The 26,303-nt window shown below is 40.8% G+C and overlaps 2 protein-coding genes across 4 annotated transcripts; both read left to right on the plus strand.

The window, feature by feature from the left end:
• The first annotated feature begins 998 nt into the window (after positions 1–998).
• Positions 999–13,328, plus strand: LOC106571724 (vascular endothelial growth factor A). Its single transcript, XM_014145126.2, has 7 exons — positions 999–1,397; positions 10,792–10,825; positions 10,954–11,150; positions 11,322–11,401; positions 11,677–11,703; positions 11,861–11,926; positions 12,422–13,328. The coding sequence occupies exons 1-7, from the start codon at positions 1,311–1,313 to the stop codon at positions 12,441–12,443; spliced, it is 513 nt and encodes a 170-aa protein (XP_014000601.1). The 5' UTR covers positions 999–1,310; the 3' UTR covers positions 12,444–13,328.
• Positions 13,329–14,148: 820 nt separating this feature from the next.
• On the plus strand, positions 14,149–19,514 carry LOC106571573 (CLOCK-interacting pacemaker-like). Of its 3 annotated transcripts, none has more exons than XM_014144797.2 (4): positions 14,149–14,639; positions 15,028–15,221; positions 15,416–15,582; positions 15,997–19,514. In XM_014144797.2, exons 2-4 carry the CDS (start codon positions 15,110–15,112, stop codon positions 16,930–16,932), a joined length of 1,215 nt encoding a protein of 404 aa, XP_014000272.1. In that variant the 5' UTR covers positions 14,149–14,639; positions 15,028–15,109; the 3' UTR covers positions 16,933–19,514. The 3 variants fall into 3 exon arrangements, with proteins under 3 accessions (XP_014000272.1, XP_014000270.1, XP_014000271.1); XM_014144796.2 differs by having other exon boundaries at positions 14,150–14,615; XM_014144795.2 differs by having other exon boundaries at positions 14,149–15,221.
• The last annotated feature ends 6,789 nt before the right edge of the window (positions 19,515–26,303 follow it).

Below are 26,303 nucleotides of genomic sequence, written 5' to 3' on the forward strand. Positions count from 1 at the left end.
ACACTGGCCCCTCAGAGTGCGGCCCCTGTCTGGTCTTACACCAGACATGATGAGGTTATCATTGCACCACTCCAAATATGAGCAGAATGTCTGAAAGGGATCCTCCTCCTTCATTCCTGCAGTCGTGTAAACGCACCATCACCATCACACGTCTAGACAGATAAGGTGTGTTTGTGTCTACTGGCAGAGGAGGGTTCTAATCTACTCACCCTTACCCACTGTAAAGACTCGCCGCTGTGATGGGTCAGAAGCACCAACTCACTCTAACTCACTCTAACTTGGGTGGTAAAAATGAGCTCTGAGAATACTGCATAGATTGGAAGTCGATGACGTGCTTTCCTTCCTTATGAAGTGTTTTGAGCAATTGAAAAAGCAAAATATCTGGTTCATTATCGTGATTCATTCATTATCTTGGAAAATAAATGGATGATGAGAATTTGTAGAGGCTGAAGGTAAACAATCAGACTTCAGTGCGAGGGAGGACTGGCATGTTGTCATATCTCTCCTGCACATGTCTCAATAATGAACTATCATGTTCATTCCTTCATCAAAAATCACTAAGTATCATACCCTATCACTTATAATTACACATCTGCTGTATTAATTAATCTTCACGCAAAGGGATTCAGAGTAAATGAGTAATTTCCAAGAGTGTGCAAAGCTGTCATCAAGGCAAAGGGTGGAATTTTTTGAAGAATCTGAAATACAAAATACATTTTGATTTGTTTAACACTTTTTTGGTTACTACATGATTCTATATGTGTCATTTCATAGTTTTGATGTCTTCACTATTATTTTACAATGTAGAAAATAGTTTTTTTTAATATAAAATAAAAACCTGTAATGAGTAGATGTGTCCAAACTTTTGACTGGTACTGTAAATGGGGAGAAAGTGTTCGTGAGAGAGAGAGAGAGAGAGAGAGAGAGAGAGAGAGAGAGAGAGAGAGAGAGAGAGGGGGGGGGGCGGAGGAGGAGGAGGAGGGGGGTCTGGGGCAAGACATAACATTATGGGACACTGGAACGCTTTGATAAGCACTTTAGTGAAAGTAACCTAATTGAATTTCACGAATCACCTTTAGATTAGGCTATGTCCAAGCGCTGCAATATAGTATTTTACAAAAAGTCAGTCCTACTCTGACTGCTCTTCACGGGCAGCGATAGTCATCCAAGGGTCGCTCAATCTGTTCTCAATCGCGTCATTTCTACAGTGGTCGATAATACGCGCATCTCTTTACCTTGACTCAGGACTGTCAATGCCGACAGCCACTCAGATTCAGTGAATTTATTTTGTAAAAATTTGACTGCAAAAAATGAACACTTTTTCCTTCAAGATGCACATTCTCGTCGGCGTCTCGCAGATTTTGGCAACTCTTATGTTCCACTTGGCACCTACTCAGGTAAAGTAGTATGACTGTTTTATAGCCTGTCATTATCAAGGGACAACAGCGAACATGTGTTGTGTAAATGGTCAATACATTTTGTAATGTTGTGATGATATCATTCGGCTTTAGTTCTTGATAAACAATGGTTCAGCCTCCTTGAAAACCTCTGTACTCAGAAACAAATGATGATAGGCTATAAATCTTCCTATTAGTTTTAATATAGCAAGTAACACTTTATTAATTTTGTCCTTTATTGTATGCAATGTTCCAAACTGGACTCTCTGTGAAAGGTGAGTTCGTAACTGCTTCACATGTCTGTGTCTCCAATTTCTTCTCTGGCCCCAAAATGTGACTCCCATTTACGATTTTACGTGAAAAAGTAATGAGAGTCACATTTAGAGCAATTTTTTTCTAATACTGTAACTCACTTTTTGTCATCACGCCTCACTTTTACAGTGAGTTCAACATTAGGGAGATAATAAAATATAGTTAATCCTCTTCTAGCGGATATTGACCCCCTAATACTGAAGTGGCATCAAGATAAATAATGGATAACTATCAGGGTATTACAGTAGTTAGTCTACAAACGCATTAGCAACACATTCAACAGACACTGAGTGGCGACCGTCTGCAATTGGGCTGTTGAGGTTTTCTGGGAAATGTAGTTTATACCGACGTAATAGTTTATACAGGGATGCTTTGTGCTGTTTATCTTGACAGCGTGTTGCTAATTAGTCATGCGAGCAGATATTTACGGCAGCATAAGTCACAGAAACAGATATCCGTCTGCAGCTGCTGGCTAGACCACCTGGGACGGAGCAGAAAAGTCACAAAAAGATGGACGATATTTACTTTTCTAAACGCTGCAGTCTGAAAGTGAGAACAGCTAGGAACGTACACACATATTTGGTGCAATATCTTTGTGGCACCAAACGTACAGTCGCTATGGGCAGGGCGCACCAAATAATGCAGTAATGATGAGTTAATGTTGCAGCTGGGAATGTAAGACCGAATGAGTGTGTTGGGGATCGATAGTGAAAGCAAATCATGATATTGTCACTGGAGAGATAGAGACCCGTCGATCACACGGTGGAATGGGAGGGCGTCCTAAATAAGAGGGTAAAGATGTATAAAATGTGTTCTTTATTACATGTAAAGTGTAACTCTCATACACAATGGAAGCACTGTGGTGTTGCAGGCAGGGAGAGATGGAGGAACATGGGTTGGTTCTTAGGGACGTAACGGTAATAGTCTCATTACGCAGACGCTTCCTTTTCCTGTAGCAACGCCTGACCAGTATTGAGACTTGGGATGTAGCTCAACAATCAAAAGTGGCATCCTCTCCTCCTCTCCTTGTGGAACAGCAGGACTGGTGACACTTTCAGCTGACCAGTGTTTTCAGATCAGTACAGATAAACGAGAGGAGATGTGGACCCCACATTAATGCGATGCACTCGGCAGGGTGTGCAGTGTCATTGTCTGCGAAGTGTACTATGGTCCAAAATAGGGGAGAGTTGTCAAACTTTTAGTTTTTGTTTGGGGAGGGTTGTGTGTTTTTTTTATTGGGCACGGGAGGGTAGTGCGTTTTTCCCCTGGTTTACATTCTCTCTTTTGCAGGTTTTACTTTATCATTTCTTCCATCCTAGCCTAATTTCCTCATCTGCTTACATGCACCTCCCCTATATCATGGTGTTTTGGTACTTACCTTATGCCCACCGCTTTTCTGCCTCGAACTTTTACTATACCACAGGTCAATATAGTCTACCAGTCTAACTGTTTACCCTGGCCTCTATCCACCATTCATAGGGATTATAGTGGGAGGTGGAGGACAGGTGCGTCATTGCGCATGAAAGAACAGTGAAGACATGAGACATGCAGCTCAAAAAGGTACCCCATTGATATTGTTTAGGGACAATACAATTATCCTAGCAGCCTACAACCCCACAATGCAATGAATACTTGCATTATTGTTTTCAAGTGAGTACAAAATTCTACTCTAGGCTGCAGTGAAAATGTCATTTGAAACAAAAGCGCAATATCCCTGTGATTTAAATGTTTCATTCCATTTGGATCAGTGGGTGGGTCTACTCTCAACAGTTTATACGATCTAGAAAGGCACAATAGCTGGCCAGCCTGGCTGTGTTTTTTACTTCTGATACTGACATACGCTGTCTGTTGCAGATCATCATTCTCCCAAGTCGTCCTATAATAACGTGGCCACATATGGTTCTGACAGGCCCAGTTATTCAGGAAAGCTTAAAGCGCCCCTCTGCCTCCTCTCCAATCCGAGCAGCTATACCTCAAAAACATAATTCCAGCATCCTCAAAATGGCTTGACATCCAGTTTTAAAGCGAGTAAAGTCGTACCATATAAAATGATCATGACAGCTGTGATGGAAACAGGAAGCTTCGGTACAGTTTTATGAATGCCAACAGATAATTTGATCGCTAGAGATGGTGGGATCTTTTTGCGTCGATAAAAGTTTTTATGCGAGAAATGGCGGTGGAGAACGCCTTTATGCGAACATATCGATATCACAACCATCATATTGAATTAAACTTGGAGTCACGCGTGATGACATGGTGAGTGTTCCTCCCACTTTGTAACCATGCATTTTATTAGGCTACAGATGAAGTAAATTATGATGAACTTCACAGGGTGGTGAAAGTGCACGGTGATGAGCTTCATGCTCCTTTCAATAAATATCGAGGGTCTTATTCTGGTGACATGATGATCAATGCTTGGATGCTATTTGACAAATAAAAATAATATCACACCTTTGACCATAATAATCTCATCATGTAGTAAACTATACCTGCACTGTATCTGCAAGCTGTTGGCTAGAGCACACGAGCCAATACCAGAGTGGGCACATTTGCTATACCTATGCAACATTTTTAGCGACAAAACCATCAGTAGGTCTTGAGTTAAAAATTAGATGGAAACCCATTTAACTTGTATTTTTTATTTGGTGCATGGAAATTTAACCTTAAAAGTCTTTTTTTTTGTACACTACGTATTTACGCACAGACTTTTATCCGCAACAAGTCAATTTGATGGAAACACAACTCTGATGGGAAAGTGTGCATAATGTTTTTATGCAGATTTTAGAATATTTGCATGAAACTCTGTCGCCAATTGGATGGAAACCTAGCTATAGACACCCTAAAGCAGGGGTGTCAAACCTCCTTTTCCTGTGGGTCACATTTGGTCGAGGTCGGGAGGGCTGCACTGAAAATTGGTTATATTTCCTTGCAGTCAAAATGTGCAAAAAATTGTAATCTATCTAGTGTTTTTTCAATTTTAGATTCTCCCTGACTGTCTAGTGATTATTAGCGAGCTGGACAGTCAAGAATATCATTTCTACACAGTTTCGATTTGCTTTTAGTCCTTTTAAAGTATATTGAGTTCATCCCCCCCCTCCCCAAAAAATTGTTTTTGTTTCAATTGTATTTTATTTTATAGCCTATTTTTTAAAAAATACTCAAATCACCCACCGGCTGGATTAGACCCCCCCCCCCCCACGTGCCGTATGTTTGACACCCCTGCTCTAAAGACTCTGGCAAGCGCACTAGTCCAGTGTCACTTTGATTATACCTGCACATCATTGTTCACCAGCAGACCCAAACATCTAAAGAATAAGCTACAGACCAGCCAAAACAAGCTTGTAAGAATTGTAATACTCATCTGAATGTCGAGCATTTTTTGTCTGTCTCTGTAAAGTGTCTGTGTCTCTGTAATGTGTCTGTATCTCTGTAAAGTGTCTGTGTCTCTGTAATGTGTCTGTATCTACGTAATGTGTCTGTGTCTCTGTAATGTGTCTGTATCTACGTAATGTGTCTGTGTCTCTGTAATGTGTCTGTATCTACGTAATGTGTCTGTATCTCTGTAATGTGTCTGTGTCTCTGTAATGTGTCTGTATCTATGTAATGTGTCTGTATCTACGTAATGTGTCTGTGTCTCTGTAATGTGTCTGTATCTCTGTAAAGTGTCTGTGTCTCTGTAATGTGTCTGTATCTACGTAATGTGTCTGTGTCTCTGTAATGTGTCTGTATCTACGTAATGTGTCTGTGTCTCTGTAATGTGTCTGTGTCTCTGTAATGTGTCTGTATCTACGTAATGTGTCTGTATCTACATAATGTGTCTGTATCTACGTAATGTGTCTGTGTCTCTGTAAAGTGTCTGTATCTACGTAATGTGTCTGTATCTACGTAATGTGTCTGTGTCTCTGTAAAGTGTCTGTATCTACGTAATGTGTCTGTGTCTCTGTAATGTGTCTGTATCTCTGTAATGTGTCTGTATCTACATAATGTGTCTGTGTCTCTGTAATGTGTCTGTATCTACATAATGTGTCTGTGTCTCTGTAATGTGTCTGTATCTACATAATGTGTCTGTGTCTCTGTAATGTGTCTGTATCTACGTAATGTGTCTGTATCTCTGTAATGTGTCTGTATCTACATAATGTGTCTGTGTCTCTGTAATGTGTCTGTATCTCTGTAATGTGTCTGTATCTACGTAATGTGTCTGTATCTATGTAATGCGTCTGTATCTACGTAATGTGTCTGTGTCTCTGTAATGTGTCTGTATCTCTGTAATGTGTCTGTGTCTCTGTAATGTGTCTGTATCTACGTAATGTGTCTGTATCTACGTAATGTGTCTGTATCTACGTAATGTGTCTGTGTCTCTGTAATGTGTCTGTATCTACGTAATGTGTCTGTGTCTCTGTAATGTGTCTGTATCTACATAATGTGTCTGTATCTACGTAATGTGTCTGTATCTACGTAATGTGTCTGTGTCTCTGTAATGTGTCTGTATCTACGTAATGTGTCTGTATCTACGTAATGTGTCTGTATCTACGTAATGTGTCTGTGTCTCTGTAATGTGTCTGTATCTACGTAATGTGTCTGTGTCTCTGTAATGTGTCTGTATCTACATAATGTGTCTGTATCTACGTAATGTGTCTGTATCTACGTAATGTGTCTGTGTCTCTGTAATGTGTCTGTATCTACATAATGTGTCTGTATCTATGGAATGTGTCTGTGTCTCTGTAATGTGTCTGTATCTACGTAATGTGTCTGTATCTCTGTAATGTGTCTGTATCTACATAATGTGTCTGTGTCTCTGTAATGTGTCTGTATCTACGTAATGTGTCTGTATCTACGTAATGTGTCTGTGTCTCTGTAAAGTGTCTGTATCTACGTAATGTGTCTGTGTCTATGTAATGTGTCTGTATCTACGTAATGTGTCTGTGTCTCTGTAAAGTGTCTGTATCTACGTAATGTGTCTGTGTCTCTGTAAAGTGTCTGTATCTACGTAATGTGTCTGTATCTACGTAATGTGTCTGTGTCTCTGTAAAGTGTCTGTATCTATGTAATGTGTCTGTGTCTCTGTAATGTGTCTGTATCTCTGTAATGTGTCTGTATCTACGTAATGTGTCTGTATCTATGTAATGTGTCTGTATCTATGTAATGTGTCTGTATCTATGTAATGTGTCTGTATCTACGTAATGTGTCTGTATCTACGTAATGTGTCTGTATCTCTGTAAAGTGTCTGTATCTACGTAATGTGTCTGTATCTACGTAATGTGTCTGTATCTACGTAATGTGTCTGTATCTATGTAATGTGTCTGTATCTCTGTAATGTGTCTGTATCTCTGTAATGTGTCTGTATCTACGTAATTGTATATGTATTTATGTAAAAAATAGGGACACCAATGGAAATAAGTCTCTGACCTTATTGAGCAATCTTGATGATTTTCCTAAATCGTTGTACTGTGTGTATATATACTGAACACAAATATAAATGAATCAATCAATCAAATTTACATCAGCTGATGTTACAAAGTGCTGTACAGAAACCCAGCCTAAAACCCCAAACAGCAAGCAATGCAGGTGTATAAGCACGGTGGCTAGGAAAAACTCCCTAGAAAGGCAGGAACCTAGGTAGAAACCTAGATAGGAACCAGGCTCTGAGGGGTGGCCAATCCTCTTCTGGCTGTGCCGGGTGGAGATTATAACAGAACATGGCCAAGATGTTCACATGTTCATAGATGACCAGCAGGGTCAAATAATAATAATCACAGTGATTGTCGGGGGTGCAACAGGTCAGCACCTCAGGAGTAAATGTCATAGCCGATCATTGAGAGTTTCTCTACCGGTCTGGGACAGGTAGCATGTCCGGTGAACCGGTCAGGTTTCCATAGCCGCAGGCAGAACAGTTGAAACTGGAGCAGCAGCATGGCCAGGTGGATTGGGGACAGCAAGGAGTCATCAGGCCAGGTAGTCCTGAGGCATGGTCCTAGGGCTCAGGTCCTCTGAGAGAGAGAGAAAGAAAGAAAGAGAGAAAAAGAGAGAGCGAATTAGAGAGAGCATACTTAAATTCACACAGGACACCGGATAAGACAGGAAAACACAGACACAGACAGATATAACAGACTGACCCTATCCCCCCGACACATAAACTACTGCAGCATAAATACTGGAGGCTGAGACAGGAGGGGTCGGGAGACACTGGTAATGCAACATGCAACAATTTCAAAGATTTTACAGTTCATAGAAGGAAATCAGTCAATTGAAATAAATTAATTAGGCCCTAATCTATGGATTTCACATGACTAGGCAGTGGTGCAGCCATGGGTGGGCAAAGGCCCACTCATTTGGGAGCCAGGTCCAGCCAATCAGAATGAGTTTTTCCCCACAAAAGGGATTTATTACAGACAGAAATACTCCTCAGCATCCCCCCTCCCCCTCCACAGATGATCCTGCAGGTGAAGAAGCTGGATGTGGAGGTCCTGGGCTGGCGTGGTTACACGTACTCTGCGGTTGTGCAGCCGGTTGGATGTACTGCCAAATTCTATAAAAACCTTGTTGGAGGCTGCTTATGGTAGAGAAATGAACATTACATTATCTGGAAACAGCTCTGTTGGAAATTCCTGCAGTCAGCATGCCAATTGCACACTTTCTCAAAACTTGAGACATCTGTGGCATTATGTTGTGTGACAAAACTGCACATTTTAGAGTGTCCTTTTACTGTCCCCAGCATAAGGTGCACCTGTGTAATGATCATGCTGTTTAATCAGCTTCTTGATGTGCCACACCTTTCAGGTGGAGGGATTATCTTGGCAAAGGAGAAATGCTCACTAACAGGGATGTAAACACATTTGTGCAAAACATTTGAGAGGAATAATATTTTTGTGCGTATGGAATATTTCTGGGATCTTTTTATTTCAGCTCTTGAAAAATGGGACCAACACTTTACATGTTGCGTTTATATTTTTGTTCAGTATCTGTATGACACATAAAATCAATAATTCAATCAATCCAAACTGTGCAGCAGCCATTTGATGAATGGGAAGAGACATCTGTTACTAAACCATGTAGGGAGGGATGTATTTTCTGTTTGTCGAGATTGACATAGTCTATTTATTATGGTGTTGAAAACGCAAAACATGATATTGAAGAGCCCAAAGTCAGTATGCTCTGTTTATTGGTTGTGTGGTGCATTGTTATCAAAAACCATTTGGTGGAAAATGTGTAGCATATATTTTATATAATTGTAAATATGGCATCGAAATGTTGAAAATCTGATTTCCCCCTAACTAATCATTGTCTGCATCTGGCTCTGATCGTATTGTCACGAAACAGGCAGGGAGAGTGAGCTCGTCCGTGGTGGTTGGCAAACCCTTAAACTTCTGGCCCGTAGCCCTACGTGGCATCTACTGTGCCACAAAAGCATGCTGAAGTGGCAAAGTCGAAATCCACGTTTATAAACACAGGGTCACTACAGTTATGGTTATTTGTGGTCGTACATTTTTTTTGAGTTCATTCTAGGGTGCGCAATTCATTTTGAATTTAGATACGAACGGAGAAAGCTGAGAGCAGTGCTCCCTTTCTGTCAGACTTAGCGACCGTTCTCTCTGCATGGTGTTTTGGGAAACGCATGTTACATCACTCGTAAACCAGGCCCGGGACTTTCCACTCTTCTACCTAAATCACTACAAAACCTGACCGCCGCCTCCATCTCACTTCAGGGGGTTGTGTGTGATAAAATAACCAGCTGAAACCCGTAGAGAGAAACTAACTCTTTGTGTCAACAGGATACATGTAATGGAGGCCAGTTAAAAAGGAGCTAATGTTGAGATTTATTAGAGCCACTGAAACCAGCCCAGATGGGGCCACTGGATCCAGAGATACAAACTGACATTTATAAAATACAAATTATGAGAGAGAGAGAGAGAGAGAGAGATGAGAAAAGAGAGAGAGAAAGGACAGGAAGAAATAGAGTGAGGAGGAGGAGAGAGAGGGAAAGAGAGACCCCGTGAGGTCAAGGATGGCTAGCAGAATACTGTGAGAACTCAAACTGTGTCTCTCCCATTGTCTCTGTGAGCTGCCTGTTCACTGTCTGGACTTGTATTTGTGTTTGTTTGTGTTCATAGTTCCTGACCGGAGACATGTCTCTCACTGTGTCCAAACAAAGACTTACAGCAGAGACATCCTGGGAAGCCTATTTGTACTTGTGCGTTAGTGGTCAGTGGGAAGAGACTAATGGTCATGTATCGTTGGCTATGGTTGGTTATGCGGCGTCACTATGGCGACAGAGATGGATGGCTGCAGTTTTGCCACATCACTGCTTCTTGTTGCTGCTGAGTGACAACACTCAGGTTTTCAGCAGCACTGTAACACCGAGGAAAATGTGTCTCCTTATAGACAGACATTCTCATTGCATGGCCTAAGGTTTGTTGAAACCATGGCGTCCTTCCATCAACCCGGCTGACGCAACCAACATGAGCTTGTGTCAGCAAGACTATCCTTTCCATGGCTTCAAGTTCACAAAACAGCTTGAGTATTAACACAATGTAACAGTTTATTAAAACAGCAGGGGTATCATTCTGCATTGGAACTTTGGGTTTATCCAAACCATGGCTTCACCGGAACTGTCAACTCTCATCGGAACTCAAAAAGCCCCAGAGTGGGTGGAATCAGTAAGTGAAAATAAGGAGAGAAAAACTTTGGTCCTGAGGAGAAAGATCGCTCTCTCTCTATTACTGGAGATGATCCTGCTATCCTACAGTATCCCACTGCACTGCTTTAGTCTGGATATAAGTCTATGGTCTGGACTCTGAGGCCCTGTAAGATTATTATGTCTTCCCCCTCTGCCTTGGTTGAGCTGAAAATAGGCTATAACAGAACTCTCGCTTGCTCACAGCTGTAGCATTCTCTTTCTACCACAAGAGTACACTCATCAGCTGCCCAATAAATATGTTCAGAGTCCAAGTTTCTGTGACTGACTTGAGTGGGCGTCAACTGTCGCTATGTACTGGCTATGTTGTTCACAGTGACGTCTACCTGTGATCATTTCCTTCTATCTGAAATATAACGTAGCATTTTGTCCCCCTTCTTTTTATTCCAGACTTCTCACTCCCCAGTGGAACCACACTCTAGAGGTAAGTGCCTCTCTTGTTCCTTAAATGAAGTAACTGTATTATTAATATTTCTTAGAGAGTGAATACATTGGTCAGCTGTCAATCAACCTGGGTCTGAGTGATAGTTCATTGGTCAACTCTTTTTGCAGTGATGCTGTTCCGCGAGGTTTTGGGGCGGAGTTTGTGTCGTTCGATGGAGCGATTGGTGGAGGTGGAGCAGGAGTACCCTGGAGGGGTGGAATATATTTTTAGCCCTGCCTGCGTGCCCCTGTGGCGATGCGCTGGTTGCTGTGGAGACGAGAACCTGGAGTGTCACCCCACCCTCACACGTAACGTCACCATGCAGGTGGGGGTCACTTTGTGTCAGGAGGCCACATATTGCCTTGGGCTACCCTCTTCCAACCTTAAAGAGATATATGTTCCGGTAAAACACCCAATGCCAGTCCACATCTTTGAGTGCATGGACACCTCAATGCATGTGTTTGTGTTTTCCTCTGTGTGTTTGTATGTGTAACAGTTGATGAGGATAACTCCGACTGAGAGGACAGGGCAGTACGTGGAGCTGACGTTTGTGGAGCATCAGACCTGTGAGTGCAGGTAATAAAGCCTAATATCATCTGACATGTAATGCTATCTAAGTCATTCAAAATATGAACAGCCCTTTCACCCAGGCACATTCTCTTAAAAACGGGGTTGTATTTACTGGGAACGAAACGGAAGCAATCAGGCCAAAACGGGAAGGGACTACCCTGACCGTATTGAATAAGAAATGCTTGGTTTCATTTTCCGTTGTTAAATGTTTTGCTATGGTGCGCACTAATGAATATGAATGACCTTGATGAGACTCATAACACCGGTCCTCTTGTTTTTAGACACCGGAAGATGCATTTGAATGAGAGGTGAGTAAGTTAATGATTACAGATCTGATATTGGGTAGCACTTTATTTTACAGTACAGTAATAGTGAAATGGTAATCACATAGTAACTACCTAATAATTACGTGTTTGTTTCTGTAGATTTGTTAACTCAAGTCCCACTCATTTCCCTCCTTTTCAGCAGTCCCAGAGTCAGGATCCATCCCAGGAGGAGGAAGCACAGGAAAAGATCCAAAGACTGTGGCAAGTAAGTGTCACTAGACTGCCCTCAGCTGGTGATGGGAAGTCTTACACACACACAGAGAAATACACACCAGAGAGAGACAGCGAGAAAGAAGAGAGAGAGAGAAACTTAATTGCCTACGCATAATACTGATAACTCACGCCGCGGTGGTGGGTTCGAGGGTGGGAGCTGAACTACGCAGCGACCCAGACCTCCCACTGTCGAAGACAACACACACTCCCATTCATATATGTATATATTTTTTGTAATGTACGTAATCTGTAATGTACGTCTTGTATTGTAAATGTTTTGTATGCTTTGGCCATACATACTGCTTGAATTTCATGCCAATAAAGCAACCTTGAATTGAGAGAGTGAGACAGAGAAAGAGAGAAGGAAGAGAGAGAGAGAGAGAGAGAGAAAGAAAAGAGGAATAGAGAAGAGGAATAGAGAAGTGCTTTTAACAGTGTGAGCATAGCATCAGATGATGGAGCATTTACTCTGCCTGTTTCTTTGCAGGTGTCAGAACCCACACAGCTAGGTGGATACTTGGATCCCCGTCCTTCCAGTCCGCTGTCCAATCACCACTCAGCTGTGGAATGAAGACAGCATAGGGGGAAACCAGACACCTACTTGTTTACCCCCCAGATACAAAAATTCCTCAACTCATTGTCCATGAAAATACACTAACCCCAAACTGCAATTTATACCAGAGTAATAACAACTTTAGTTTTCTGATACTGGATACCCAATATCAGCCTTGAGAATACTTTTACGCGTTTACATGGATGATATTCCACTGTAATAGCAGATACAGTAGCTCCACCTCATGGACATAGAGGAGCTGGACAGAGGGATGGCAGGACAGGAGATAAGCAATTGCCAAGGGACAAGGGATTAAGCCACACTTTACAGGCAATGTTCTTGAAAAGCAGTAGGCCAATAAATGGATTTAGCTTCAATCTGGTATGGAACAACAACGAAGAAGGCTAAAACAGATGCAGAATGGGTGTGGACTGAACTAGGGAGAGAACGGACACCTACACAGTATACCTCTCCCTATGATGATCATATTACAGTACAGAATGGTCTGAACTGAAGAGTGCATGATCAAAGGGAGGGATGAACATACTGTAGGTTATATCAAGACCTATAATGTTTATATCTCTAACTTCCATCAGACAGAAAAGAATAACAAATCCATATGGATTCCACTGTATTATATATGAAAATGAAATATATTAAAATGTAAATACGTTTATAGCGATCACTGTATCAGAAATGGCATCTGGGAATTACATTTTGAGTTGTTTATGTTAGAATTACATATTTGTCTTGGGAATGTGCTGTGTTCATTTACTGAGTGTCATGATGTGTCTGACTTGACTCTCTTGGAAAGGAGAAAATATAAGATTTTCCTCAGGTGGGTTGTTTCGATTGTGTGTGTGTGTGTGTGTGTGTGTCCTGATGCCCCCCCTGAGAACTAGTATGTAATGTAACAGCACACTATGGTCTCACATCACGGATTCCCCATACAGGTGAAATGCCAGGTTTCCACTCGTTACCACAAACACAAAGTCAAAATTAGCTATATTGTGAAAATTCATGAAAACAAAAATGTGCTTTTTGGTCAGGGTTAGTCATAAGGTTAGGGTTAGGCATAAGGTTAGCAGTGCGGTTAGGTCCATGGTTACATTTCTAACAAATTGTAGAAATGGGCGGGGTTTGTGCCTTTGTAGCTGTGGTAACTAGTGACGGCCGAAATACCGGTACTGTGCAACCTAAGATGTTTATAACTAAACCAAGATAGACCACAGCCTGTCGTTTCCAACGGGAACAAATTTGTCATAGTGGACAGAAGAAGCAAGGATGTGGGCAGAGCCAATAACGAGCTAGCGAGATCATATTGGCTCGTTCTAGAATATATCTGCATATTTCCGTTAGGGAACGCCTCCTTTGTAAATTCTCCTTTGCACTCCTTTTAAACAACGCAATTTGTATAAACGTTGTTGTTTTTTTAAACAAAGGGTAAAGTCTACTAAACTTAGTCCACTCTGTTCATAGCAGATTTTAGTTTTGGAAACAGAAAACTGTATTGGGATCAAATGTTTCATCGATGAGAACATTTGCAGAAGGTCAGCCAAAATCCATCTCGTTCCTTCTTCTCCCACCGCCAGCCGGAAGGGCTTCCTCTCACTACCGTATTTGGAAAGGCCAAGCGGATGCTTCACATTTATACATCCGGTGAAATATATGTGTCATTGTTCTGTGGTACAACTCCCATAGTTTAACGTTGAACACAATGTCGTCAAATGGCATACGGGTGAAATATAGTAGTGGGTGGGCTAGACAGCACAAAAAAATACTTAGAATACGACGATACGCCCACATACTTCTAAATATGGATTGGTGAGGTACAAAGACTCTAGACTAGACTATCGTGTCCCATCCGGTTTCACTGCCGGGAGAACATTGTTGATCATTTGGAACATTAGCTACTCACTCACTCCCTGTGGTGTTGCTGCACCGTCTCGATCAAGAAAAATCACATCGGATTCTCCTGGAATTCCTCGCTGCATGTGCGCTAGCTGGCAGGAGTGTACCAGAAGTCTAGTCCCGCGTACATGTGTGCTTTACCTTGCCGACTAACGTTACACACTCACACCAGACCGACAGACTGTGGCGGAGACTGCGAGCGGACGACAGACCACAAGTTAGGGTTGGGCAAGGACACGAAGTTGGCTACATTTGTATTGTTTCAATGATGTCTATGCATTGTTCTGTATTGTAATCGTTGCTAGCTAATACGTCCAAAGGAAAGATGTGACTAGATACGTTGCATTCAGACATGCTAACGTAGTTGGTATAGCTAGCTAGTGGTCTGTAACAATCAAGTAGCCAACGTTAGTTAGCTAACTTCAAAAGCCAGAAATTGGAGTAGCTAGCTGTTATGCTAAAACTGCAGCTAGCTACTGAACTATAATCCTAGCAGGAGGGACACAGAAACGGCTAGATTCTAACAGAATAGAAAGAGTATTGCGCCCCTACAACACGGAAGGAGTTGCAATAGATATGTAATAACTAACCATATAATAATGCAGATTTTTTTGGGGGGTGCATCCCAGGTTTCCTATCCATTCTACTACACTGATGTGGGTGTAGTAGTCTGAGTGACTGACAAGACCATTGAAAAGAAACAGAGACGAGATGATTAGTACCAAGAGGAAAGCAGAAGGGCAATCTAGGACCATGGGCAAACTACGAACTGTGAAGTCTGGAAGCTCCAGAACAGACTCGGAGAGAGACTCTGGCTTCTCAGGTTAGTCCCTCACTGAGTCCCTTCGTTCTGATGTCTTTACTACCATCTTCATCATCTTTAGCTTCGAAAGGTGCTTTCTACTATACTTTCCTTTGTTGATTCCCAACTGTCTTCCCCCACATTATCATTGAAGTTGTCTCTATTTTTCTGGTCCCGAAAACACTGAATCGATCTTCTCCTCCTTCCCTCCACAGATGCCAGCACCATAGACCTGACAGATTCTGAGGACTCATCTCGCACTGTGTCCAAGAGAGAGGCTCAGCGCCCTGCATCGGGGTCTCACCCCTCACAGCTAGCTGTGGTGGGGGGGTCCTACTCCAACATGTCCCCCATTATCATGAAAAATGTCCTCCTAAAACAGGTATGTTAGAAATGTCCCTCTAAACCATCAGTGAAGTTGTAGCTATTCATGATTTCTTGGAGTGTCTGATTTTATTTGTATTACTTTGATGGTTCATTTAAAAATATATATATATATTTTCCAGGATGTAAGAACATTCTGTCTTTGCATTTTCCACCTTCTTTTATCCTAGTCATGGATTATTAATCTGTGTATTGGGACTGATTTCTATGTAGCCTTCTATAATACTTAAAGTATTGTTCATGGGCTAGTCTGTATTGTGATTGACTGTGTCCTCTGTCTTGAGCCTTGTGATACTCTCTTATACTATTGCTCATGAACTAATCTTTCTGTTTTGTGTCTGTGTCTCTCTCTCTCTCTCTCTCTCTCTCACTCTCTCTCTCTCTCTCTCTCTCTCTCTCTCTCTCTCTCCAGCCCAGGAACAACCCTCCCTCTCAGAAGCCATGGGGGTTCAGCCCAGCTGTGGAGATGGTCCAGCAGCCTCAGGTGGTCTTCGTCCAGCCTGTTGTCTCCCCTGTGGTCTCCCACTGCACCACACCCAACCCTAAGGAGGCCTCCTCCAAACGCCGGCGCCCCAAGAAGTATCTTCCCATCCTCAGGTCCTACCCGAAGATCGCCCCTCACCCTGGAGACAGTTCGAGTTCCTCTGGGAGAGAAAGCTCTTGTTATTTCCCCTCTTCTTCCCCCTCGGCCTCCAGCCACGGGGAACACCATCACAATCACAGAAACAAACATCAGAGGCACCAGTCTAGTAGTTCTAGCTGTGGTTCTTCTGGTTCCAGCACTCCCAGTCTCCCCTCTCAATCTAGCTCCCTGTCCCCCTCTCCCCAGCATAGGCTCACCCCCTCCCTCACAGACTCCAGTGCTTGCAGCAGCCCTGCAAGATCCTCTCTCGCCGTCAGTAGATCAGAGTTCTCCCCAGCCCCGTCCCCTGCCTTAACCGTAACCCCTTCAGACACCCTCACCTCTGAGGTCCCTGAGAAAACCAAGACCCTCTCCCTCCCACAACCCACCGTTGCCACAACCAACGACAACTGCTGCCACGATGACGGCAACCACGACGACAATGGCGATGACCATGACATAAAGCGCAAGCGTTTCTGCAACACGTACAACATCCTGTCCAAGTCTGGCCTGCTGGAGATCACCCTGAGTACCAAGGACCTGATTCGTCAGAACCGCAGGACCCAGGTAGACCTGGACCGGCTCAAGGAGCACACCAACCTCTTCCTGCAGGCCCTGCAGACCGGAGATACCAGCATCTGGAGCAAGCTGCAGACCAGCCTCCAGGAAGAGCAGGAAGAGAAAGGCAGTGGGCAGCAGAGCAGCTTAAAGGCTGATACAGATTAGATTTGAACTAAGTAAAAGCAGGGTTTCATCTGTTAGACTGGGTAGAGACTGAGTTGAGGTGGGGGAGGCTGAGGCAGCTAGACTGACAGTAATATGCCCACAATGATCACATAGACATATACTCTGACCTACATACTAGCAGTAGTCTCTCCTAGCAGTATATATATATATATATATATATATACTATAGCCTGCCTGCCTTACCCCAGGCCAGGTTGGATGGGAGGCTTCTGTACAATATGAAATCACTCTATTCCCCATAAACTGCACTACTGTGACTCTAGTGCACTACTTTGATTCTAGTGAAAGTCTACACACCCCTTGCACAGTCTTCACAGTTTGCTGCCTTAAAATTAAATCAATTTTCTTTCCCTACCGATCTACTCCACATTTTCATATTGAAAGTAGAGAAAGTAGACTGGGAGACCCATGGGGCGGCGCACAATTGGCTCAGCATCGTCCAGATTATGGGACGGTTTGGCTGGCAGGGGTATCCTTGTCCGATGGGGCACTAGCGACGCCGGACGCAGACACGGTAGCCGGGTGTACGGTGTTTCCTCCAACACATTGGTGTGGCTGGCTTCCGGGTTAAGTGGGCATTGTGTCAAGAAGCAGTGGTTGGGTTGTGTTTCGGAGGATGCACGGCTCTCAACCTTCGCCTCTCCCGACTCAGTACGGGAGTTGCAGCGATGAGACAAGACTGTAACTACCAATTGAATACCACGAAATTGGGGAGAAAAAGAGATTAAAATTAAGAAGAAGAAAAAAAGAAAACCATTCTGGTGTTTCTTCGACATTAACTTTTGTTTATTGTCCCGTGGGAAAAATAAAACTTCCAAGCGTAGGTTATCAGAAAACTGCGGCGGGTTTCCCTTTAACTTTTTACCTGAGCTTTGCTCCTTAGTCCCTGTCCTTAGTCCCTTCCCTTTAACTTTTTACCTGAGCTTTGCTCCCTAGTCCCTGTCGGTGACAAGCATACCCATAACATGATGCTGCCAAAAAGTTTATTTATATATTTATTTGCTGTGTTGTCTTGCAGTATTGTTCAACGTCCTTGTTGCAAACAGAAAGGATGATTTGAAGTGTATTTATAACACAGGCTTCATTCTTTTCAATTTGTCATAAAGACAAGTAATGTGGAGTGAATGCAAATGTTGTTGATCTTCTGTATTTTCAAGTATTGTGGTGGCAGCATCATGTTATGAGTGTGCTTGTCATGCTGGGTATCTCTGAGATAAGCCATAGGGGGCTGTTTTACTGAAAGCTGTAAGTGTCCACCAACTGACACTTTAACCAGTTATAGTTATGACTTGAAATGGGGCATGCTGAGTAAAATAGGCCTATTTTGAGGAAAGCTTGCGTGGTATGGTTAGTGAGAGTGCTAGAATGGGTACCTGAACTGAACCCAACAAACAAACAAAATTCAAATGTATGGTCTAAATTTAAAATGAAGATCTTTAACGATATGTTTTACAATAAATAGCCAGTAGGTTTCCACTGTAAAATGTCTAAGAATGGAAAGCAGGCAACATAGAATACTTTTTTCCTTTGTGAATTCATGGACTTCTGGACAAGGAAAGACAGTGATTTACCTAAAGACTCCTTCAGGACTCCAGTGAGGATTCTGTTCATCAAATAATTTTTTTAAACAACAAAGACTGATGTAAGAAAATGTTCAAGGCCTTATCAAAAAGCTGAACTTTATTTAAAACCTTGTATTGTATTTGCATGGGAAGTTACTCCCAAGTAAGACTAAGTTGGCACAATTTATCATGAGGTTGAAGTTATTTTTAAACCTGCGATTGTGTTTTTGTAATAGACCAAGCATCATATCTTCCTGTCCTATGTTACTTTCATGGCCTTATTTAGACAATTGATTATGTGGTGTTCAATTACTTTATGTATTTTTTCAAATAAGGAGTTCTCCATTAGAAGACAGACTGTCAGATGTCCAGTAGCCCTTAGTGACATATCTTGTTATTTAGTCCTGCAAAGCATTGGAGTGCCTCGAAGTTGTTACAAATGCAAAGAAGGTGATATAATTTGTGTTTTACAGCCTAAAATGCAAATAACAGTAGATGTTATCTTCAGTGTAAGTAGTAATAGGCCTCAGGGAAGCCATTTTAAAACTTGAGCTTCCTGAATTTCTCATCTATAAGAACTGCATAACACCTGTATGTGCTTGTTACCACAGTTCAAATAGGTAAAAACTGTAAAAGTTTGTCTTATATTTAAATGTTGGCAGCTGTTTTTCTATCGTTGTTATCCTGCCTCCTCATCGCAAGGATATGAATGAAATGTAATTATATTTATATTTATATTATAAGCTCAATGTTTCAATAGCACAGCAGTAGTAGCTTGTGGTTGATAACAAAATTAGAAAATTGTATTTATTTATTTCACCTTTATTTAACCAGGTAGGCAAGTTGAGAACAAGTTCTCATTTACAATTGCGACCTGGCCAAGATAAAGCAAAGCAGTTCGACAACATACAAAAACACAGAGTTACACATGGAGTAAAACAACATACAATCAATGATGCAGTAGAAAAATAAATAAAAAAAATAAAAAAAATAAGACTATATACAATGTGAGCAAATGATGTGAGATAAGGGAGGTAAAGGCAAAAAAATGCCATGGTGGCAAAGTAAATAAAGTATAGCAAGAAAAACACTGGAATGGTAGATTTGTAGTTTGAAGAAAGTTCAGAGATAAAATATAAATAATATGGTGCAAAGGAGCAAAATAAATAAAATAAATAAATACAGTAGGGGAAGAGGTAGTAGTTTGGGCTAAATTATAGATGGGCTATGTACAGGTGCAGTGATCTGTGAGCTGCTCTGACAGCTGGTGCTTAAAGCTAGTGAGGGAGATAAGTGTTTCCAGTTTCAGAGATTTTTGTAGTTCGTTCCAGTCATTGGCAGCAGAGAACTGGAAGGAGAGACGACCAAAGGAGGAGTTGGCTTTAGGGGTGACCAGAGAGATATACCTGCTGGAGCGCGTGCTACAGGTGGGTGCTGCTATGGTGACCAGTGAGCGGAGATAAGGGGGGACTTTACCTAGCAGGGTCTTGTAGATGACCTGGAGCCAATGTGTTTGGCGATGATTATGAAGCGAAGGCCAGCCAACGAGAGCGTACAGGTCGCAGTGGTGGGTAGTATATGGGGCTTTGGTGACAAAACGGATGGCACTGTGATAGACTGCATCCAGCTTGTTGAGTAGGGTATTGGAAGCTATTTTGTAAATGACATCGCCGAAGTCGAGGATTGGTAGGATGGTCAGTTTTACGAGGGTATGTTTGGCAGCATGAGTGAAGGATGCTTTTTGCGAAATAGGAAGCCAATTCGAGATTTCACTTTGGATTGGAGATGATTGATGTGAGTCTGGAAGGAGAGTTTACAGTCTAACCAGACACCTAGGTATTTGTAGTTGTCCACAAATTCTAAGTTAGAACCGTCCAGAGAAGTGATGCTGGACAGGCGGGCAGGTGCAGGCAGCGATCGGTTGAAGAGCATGCATTTAGTTTTACTTGTGTTTAGGAGCAGTTGGAGACCACGGAAGGAGAGTTGAATGGCATTGAAGCTCGTCTGGAGGGTTGTTAACACAGTGTCCAAAGAAGGGCCAGAAGTGTACAGAATGGTGTCGTCTGCGTAGAGGTGGATCAGAGATTCACCAGCAGCAAGAGCGACATCATTTATGTATACAGAGAAAAGAGTTGGCCCAAGAATTGAACCCTGTGGTACCCCCATAGAGACTGCCAGAGGTCCAGACAGAATAATGCTTAACAGATTCTGTACCAATGTTTTGTATTACTATTCTTTATTTAAATTATAACATTTGTAAAAGCTGCAGAAAAATAAATTGATCATGATGTTGACTTCCTAAAACACATTTTTTTTTTGCAGCTATGCAAATCACGATCCTTAAATTGAATGATGGTTAGTAAAATGCAGTATCTGTGTTTGTGTTGTTTTTTGTTCATTTTTTTAGAAGATACATTGCTTGCTTAATAAACGTTATTTCCAAGAACATGGTCTCTGTCTGTGGTGATGAAGCACGATAATATCTAAGTCAATATAATTGAGCAGAGAAGATGGATGAGATCACACACACTAGGATGACTGACAATAGTAAAGGTGGTCACAGGTCAGGTGACTGAAAGGAATGGAGGCGACTGAGGCAGGAATTCCTTTAACCACAAAGTAGTATGTTCACTGGGCAGTTTGTCTGTGCTGTATTACAAAGGAAACAGAATAACATGTATCCAACCAAATTCATAATCACAAAAGTCAAATCATAAGAATCATTCTCATTAACATAATTAGGTCATTCTGCAATTCAGATCAATAGGAATCATGATTGAGCCATTTAGGATCATAACCATTTAATCATAATCATGAGAATGATAATGCAAATAAATCGAACCAGTTATCAATTATTCAATCAGTAATCTCAATCAGTTTGATATCAGGATTTATCAATTCAGCAAATAACAATTACGTTTCAAATTTCATCCTTCCAGGTTTGTCTTCATACGTACATGTCATTTCGTTACATTTTAACCACATGTCAATGGCATAATTGGCCTGTGATGATCTGTAGGGCCGTGATCATTGTCCATTGTCATTGTAAATAAGAATTTGTTCTTAACTGACTTGAAACGCAATAGGTTTGAAGCGTGCGCTCCGCGGCCATTTCCACCTGACCTAATTAAAACGCACTGGGCCAGCTGCGCAAGTGGCCATAAACTAAAGGGCGATTCCACCAACTCCATGGACCTTTTCTACACACTCTGTCAACACTACAAGCATGGTACAAGAGGGGAAAGTCCATATTTACATACGAAGGCTGTACTTCTTGCAAAAAGTAATTTACATGTATTTTAGAGCTGACCCAGACAGTAGAAAGGTTAAAAACTGTATTCTGCCTTTGTTGAGATAAAAGTAAAAATGGAGAGTAGTCGAGTGTAGCCTCTTCCTCTCTGTTTTTATACATTTAACTAATCAGGGTGGCATCGGAAAGACTGCCTTAGTTCCTACCCTGTCACACATACTGTATGATCAGTAAATGAATACACATCAAATTCATTGCTTTGACAAGACTGACATAGACTTCAGAGACGGAACTAAAATGTCCAATAAACATTAAACCTTTTATTATAAGCTACAGTTAACTTCTTCCTTGCAGTGGGCTGTACACCGATCGTAGATAAGATATGTATTGTCGACAGCCTTCCTTCGAAATTACGCTACATTATCCTACCTCTATCATCTTTACCTGCAGCTGAGTTGCTCGCCGGGCGCGGTGGCATGTGCCTGTAATCCAAGTCACTGGGAGGCTGAGGTTGGTGGATCAAGTGAGCTGAGGAGCTCTGGGCTGCAGCACGCTACGTCGAACGGCTGTCCACGCTAAGTTCGGTATCGACATGGTGATCCTGGGGGAGCCCGGGACCACCAGGTTGTCTAAGGAGGGGTGCACCGGCCCAGGTCGGAAACGAAGCAGGTCAAATCCCCCGTGCTGTCCAGTAGTGGGATAATACCTGTGAGTAGATGCTGCAGTGCAGCCTTGGCAAGACATCGTGACCTAACCTTTTTGATTCATTTAGTTGTATTTGTTAAAAAATAAGTAATTCGTGGTGGCAGCTGCTGCGATACAAATAATCGAGCATCCCACAAAAATAGTAAAAAAGAAAGCAGACGAACAAATTGAACAGGTACTTTTCTCCTGAACATTACATTTTGAATTATACTGACTCCTACTGGCGAAGGGAGTGATAGTACAGTATTTAGAACAGCTCGTCGAAAAGCAGGCTTTTTATTTTTATTTTATTTTTTATTTTTAATGTTTTTTATTCAAAATACAGATCAACAATTTACATTCTTACATCATACAAAACAGAATGCAGGTATTAACAAGAAAATACTAAAACAAACTAAAAATATAAAAAAAGAAACAATTCTAGTGCAATTGGTAATCACTCTGAAAAAATCTTATTGTAATGATTAAGGAAAATTGTATTCTTGTTATTATTCACTAGGGTAAATGTTTTAATAAAAATAGTTACAGTCAATAAAAAAATGTGTAATTTTGGTATAGAATTTTAAAATGTTTGTTTATGTATAAAGTATTTGGCAACAAGAATAAAAAAAAATTCACAATCATTTCAATGGTCTTGTTATCATTGCAATAGTAACATATTATATCTTTCATGTCAAAAACATGGGTAGTGTTCATAATGGTAAATAAGTATTTTGCAAGGTTTTCCCAAAATTCTGCACAAATTTGCATTAAATGACAAGTGAGACAGATTCTCATCTTCTTTTTGACCAAAAAACGCAGATATCATCAATAGCCACTAAATTTGAATATCATAGAATTACATGGATATATCTTATGTAAAATTTTAAAGTGCACTTTCTTAACTTTGTTTGGTATACAATATTTGTAAGGCCTTTACCAGGAATAAGCATGTTCTAGAAAAATGTTCCTCTTGGTGTAAGTTGGTTTTGTGAATGAAGAATTTGTCTTATATATTTATTACAACAAGATTTCTCAAGCCCACGCCTTCCAAACTGAGTTCTGGATAAACTTTGTGATCATTACCAAAGCTAAGATGAGTTTTCATTAGTGTAGTTAGACCACTGGGAATGGCTTTGACCACAGAAATAAACTCTCTGAAAGGTATTGGAAACTCTTTCAATGTTATAAATTGTTCATATGTGAGAATATTACTCTTGATGTCGAAAACATCAAGAACAAAGTCAATATTCCTCTCATGCCAGCTGGGGTAGAACAATGACTTATTCCTTACAGTTATGTCTGAATTATTCCACAAAAGAGCTTTATGTGGGGAAAAATTGTGCAGGAAACATATTTTCCAGGCCATTAAAGCTTGTTGGTGAATCCTAGCCATATATATAATTACATTTCAGTAAAAATTGAAGACCTCCCAACTTATTAAACACATTATTTGGAATGAAATACCATATTGAATCAATATTGATCAAACATCTTTTCAACCAGTTGATCTTGAAAGTGTTATTTATGTCAACAAAATCCAACACTTCCAGACCTCCTTCAGGTCTTTTATTAGAAAGGACTGACTTTTTAAGTTTGTGAGACTTATTTTTCCAGATGAAGTCAAGAAAGGTCTTATTGATCTCTTTACAAGTAGCAGGATTTACACATAAAGATAATGAGGGGTACACAAAACAAGACAGTCCCTCTGCCTTGGACAGAAGTACTCTCCCAAGTATAGAAAGATCTCTTTGTAGCCAATTATTAAATCTATTTTTGGTTTTCTTAATTTTAGGAGAGAAATTCAAATGTTGTCTAAGTGTTTTTTTGACAGATGTATTCCTAAATATTTAACACAGTCCTTTACAGGAATATTTTCTATTTCTTTATCACCAGAGTCAAATAAACATAAGATTTCACATTTACAAACATTCCGTTTTAATCCTGATGCAATAGAAAATGCAGTTATAGTATTAAGGGCGACCTGGTCTTTGTCTCTTAAAAAAGAGTAGTATCATCAGCCAGTTGGGAAATTTTGTTAAAAATGTTTAAGCCATACAAATTTGCATTATTCAGAATATCTAGAGATAGAAGTTCCACAACCAAAATGAATAAAAATGGCAAAATTGGGCATCTTCTGTTGATACTGAATCTTTTGGAAGTATTAAGGTTTAGTAACACAGAACTATTTATATCTTTGTAAAACAAGCGAATTACTTTGATCAAATTTTCACAGAATCCAAAAAGTTTAAGTGACCTAAAGAGAAATTCATGTTCAATTGTGTCAAAGGCTTTACAGAAAGTCCAAAAATAAGACAACCGCATCTGAGTCAATTACATCTGAATAATCTAGAAGGTCCAAGACTAAACGAATGGTAGAGCTTATGTGACGGCCCTTCATAAATCCTGTTTGAGTCTCATTTATAATGGTATCTATTCCTTTCTTTAATATTTTGGCATAAACCAGAGCAATCAATTTGTAATCAATATTTAATAAAGTAATTGGTCTCCAATTGTCAATGAGAGAAGGGTCTTTATTGGGCTTCGGAATCAATGAAACAAGGCCCTGTTTCATAGTGGAGACCATTTCACCATTTTTAATGGAATCTTGAAACATTAAAAATCGGGTCTTCTAGTAACTCCCCAAACTGTCTATAGAATTCAACTGACAGGCCATCAGGGCCAGGAGATTTCCCTTTTTTCATTGAATTCAGAGCCTCTCTAATTTCTTCAATTGACACAGGTGAATCGCAAACTGAGTGGAAATCATCCTCAATTACAGGGACATAATAATAATTCTGAATGTTGCAAATGTAGCGTTCACAACCATCTTCCTGAAATTGAGAGCTGTAAAGGTTTTCATAAAAGGAATTGAGAAATTATGATATTGTAATGGGATCTTTGCATAAACATCGTTCATTTTGAGTGCAGTTATAGATTTTCTTATGTAGTTTCTCTTTTCAAGTGCAAAAAAGTAACTAGTGTTTCTTTCCCAGTCCATTTTGCTCTTGACCTTACAAAGGCACACTTTGCCAGATCCGTGTAAAGCTGTTCTAATTCTAGTTGTAAAGACTTCAATACACACTACTCTTCTTCAGATAGATTATCTTTCTTTAGAAAACTGTCGAGCTTGCTCATCATCTCTTTTTCTCTAAAGTTCTTTAAGTGCATCAGCTCTTTGGCCCGTTTAATGGCTACCACTCTGACTTTATATTTGAAAAATTCCCATCTACTTCCATGACCCAAGTCTTTTCTTGCAAAAATATCTTTAGCTAACGATTTGATGTTTTCAATGAGAGTAGTATCTTTAAGAAGTGTGTTGTTTAATTTCCAATATCCTCGAGTACCTTTGGATTTTTTAGTAGCTTGTAAACTCAGAGAAATCAAGTGATGATTAGAAAAGGAGCCAACTGATGATCTACATCTATAACAAATTGTAACAAAAAGGGGGAAATTAGGAATAAATCTATATTCTAGATTTACGTGACATAGTTTTTGTTGGTCCAGGTATAACCCTTTGCATCCGGATTAAAATAACGCCACGCATCCTCAACACAGAGATCCTTGCATAAAGTAGTGATAATATTGCTATTTTGAGGGCTTTGACTCGTTCTAGGAGGAAAACGATCAGCAGGTGCATCGGGTGTTTCATTAAAATCCCCTGAAATAATTTAAAAAGCCTCTGCTCGAAAAGCAGGTTTCTCTAAACGGGAAGGGGAGGCGTGACGACTAGATTTTGGAGGTTTGGCAACGCGAGACTACAGCTGACCACACAGCAACCAGCAGATATCAACTGCCGTTTCCAAAACTGAAATGCGGAAGTACCAGTTTTGTCTCTCAAGAAGTGCCGTAGA

The sequence above is a fragment of the Salmo salar genome, chromosome ssa15 (genome assembly GCF_905237065.1).
Source record: "Salmo salar chromosome ssa15, Ssal_v3.1, whole genome shotgun sequence".
NCBI classification, from domain to species: Eukaryota; Metazoa; Chordata; class Actinopteri; order Salmoniformes; family Salmonidae; genus Salmo; species Salmo salar.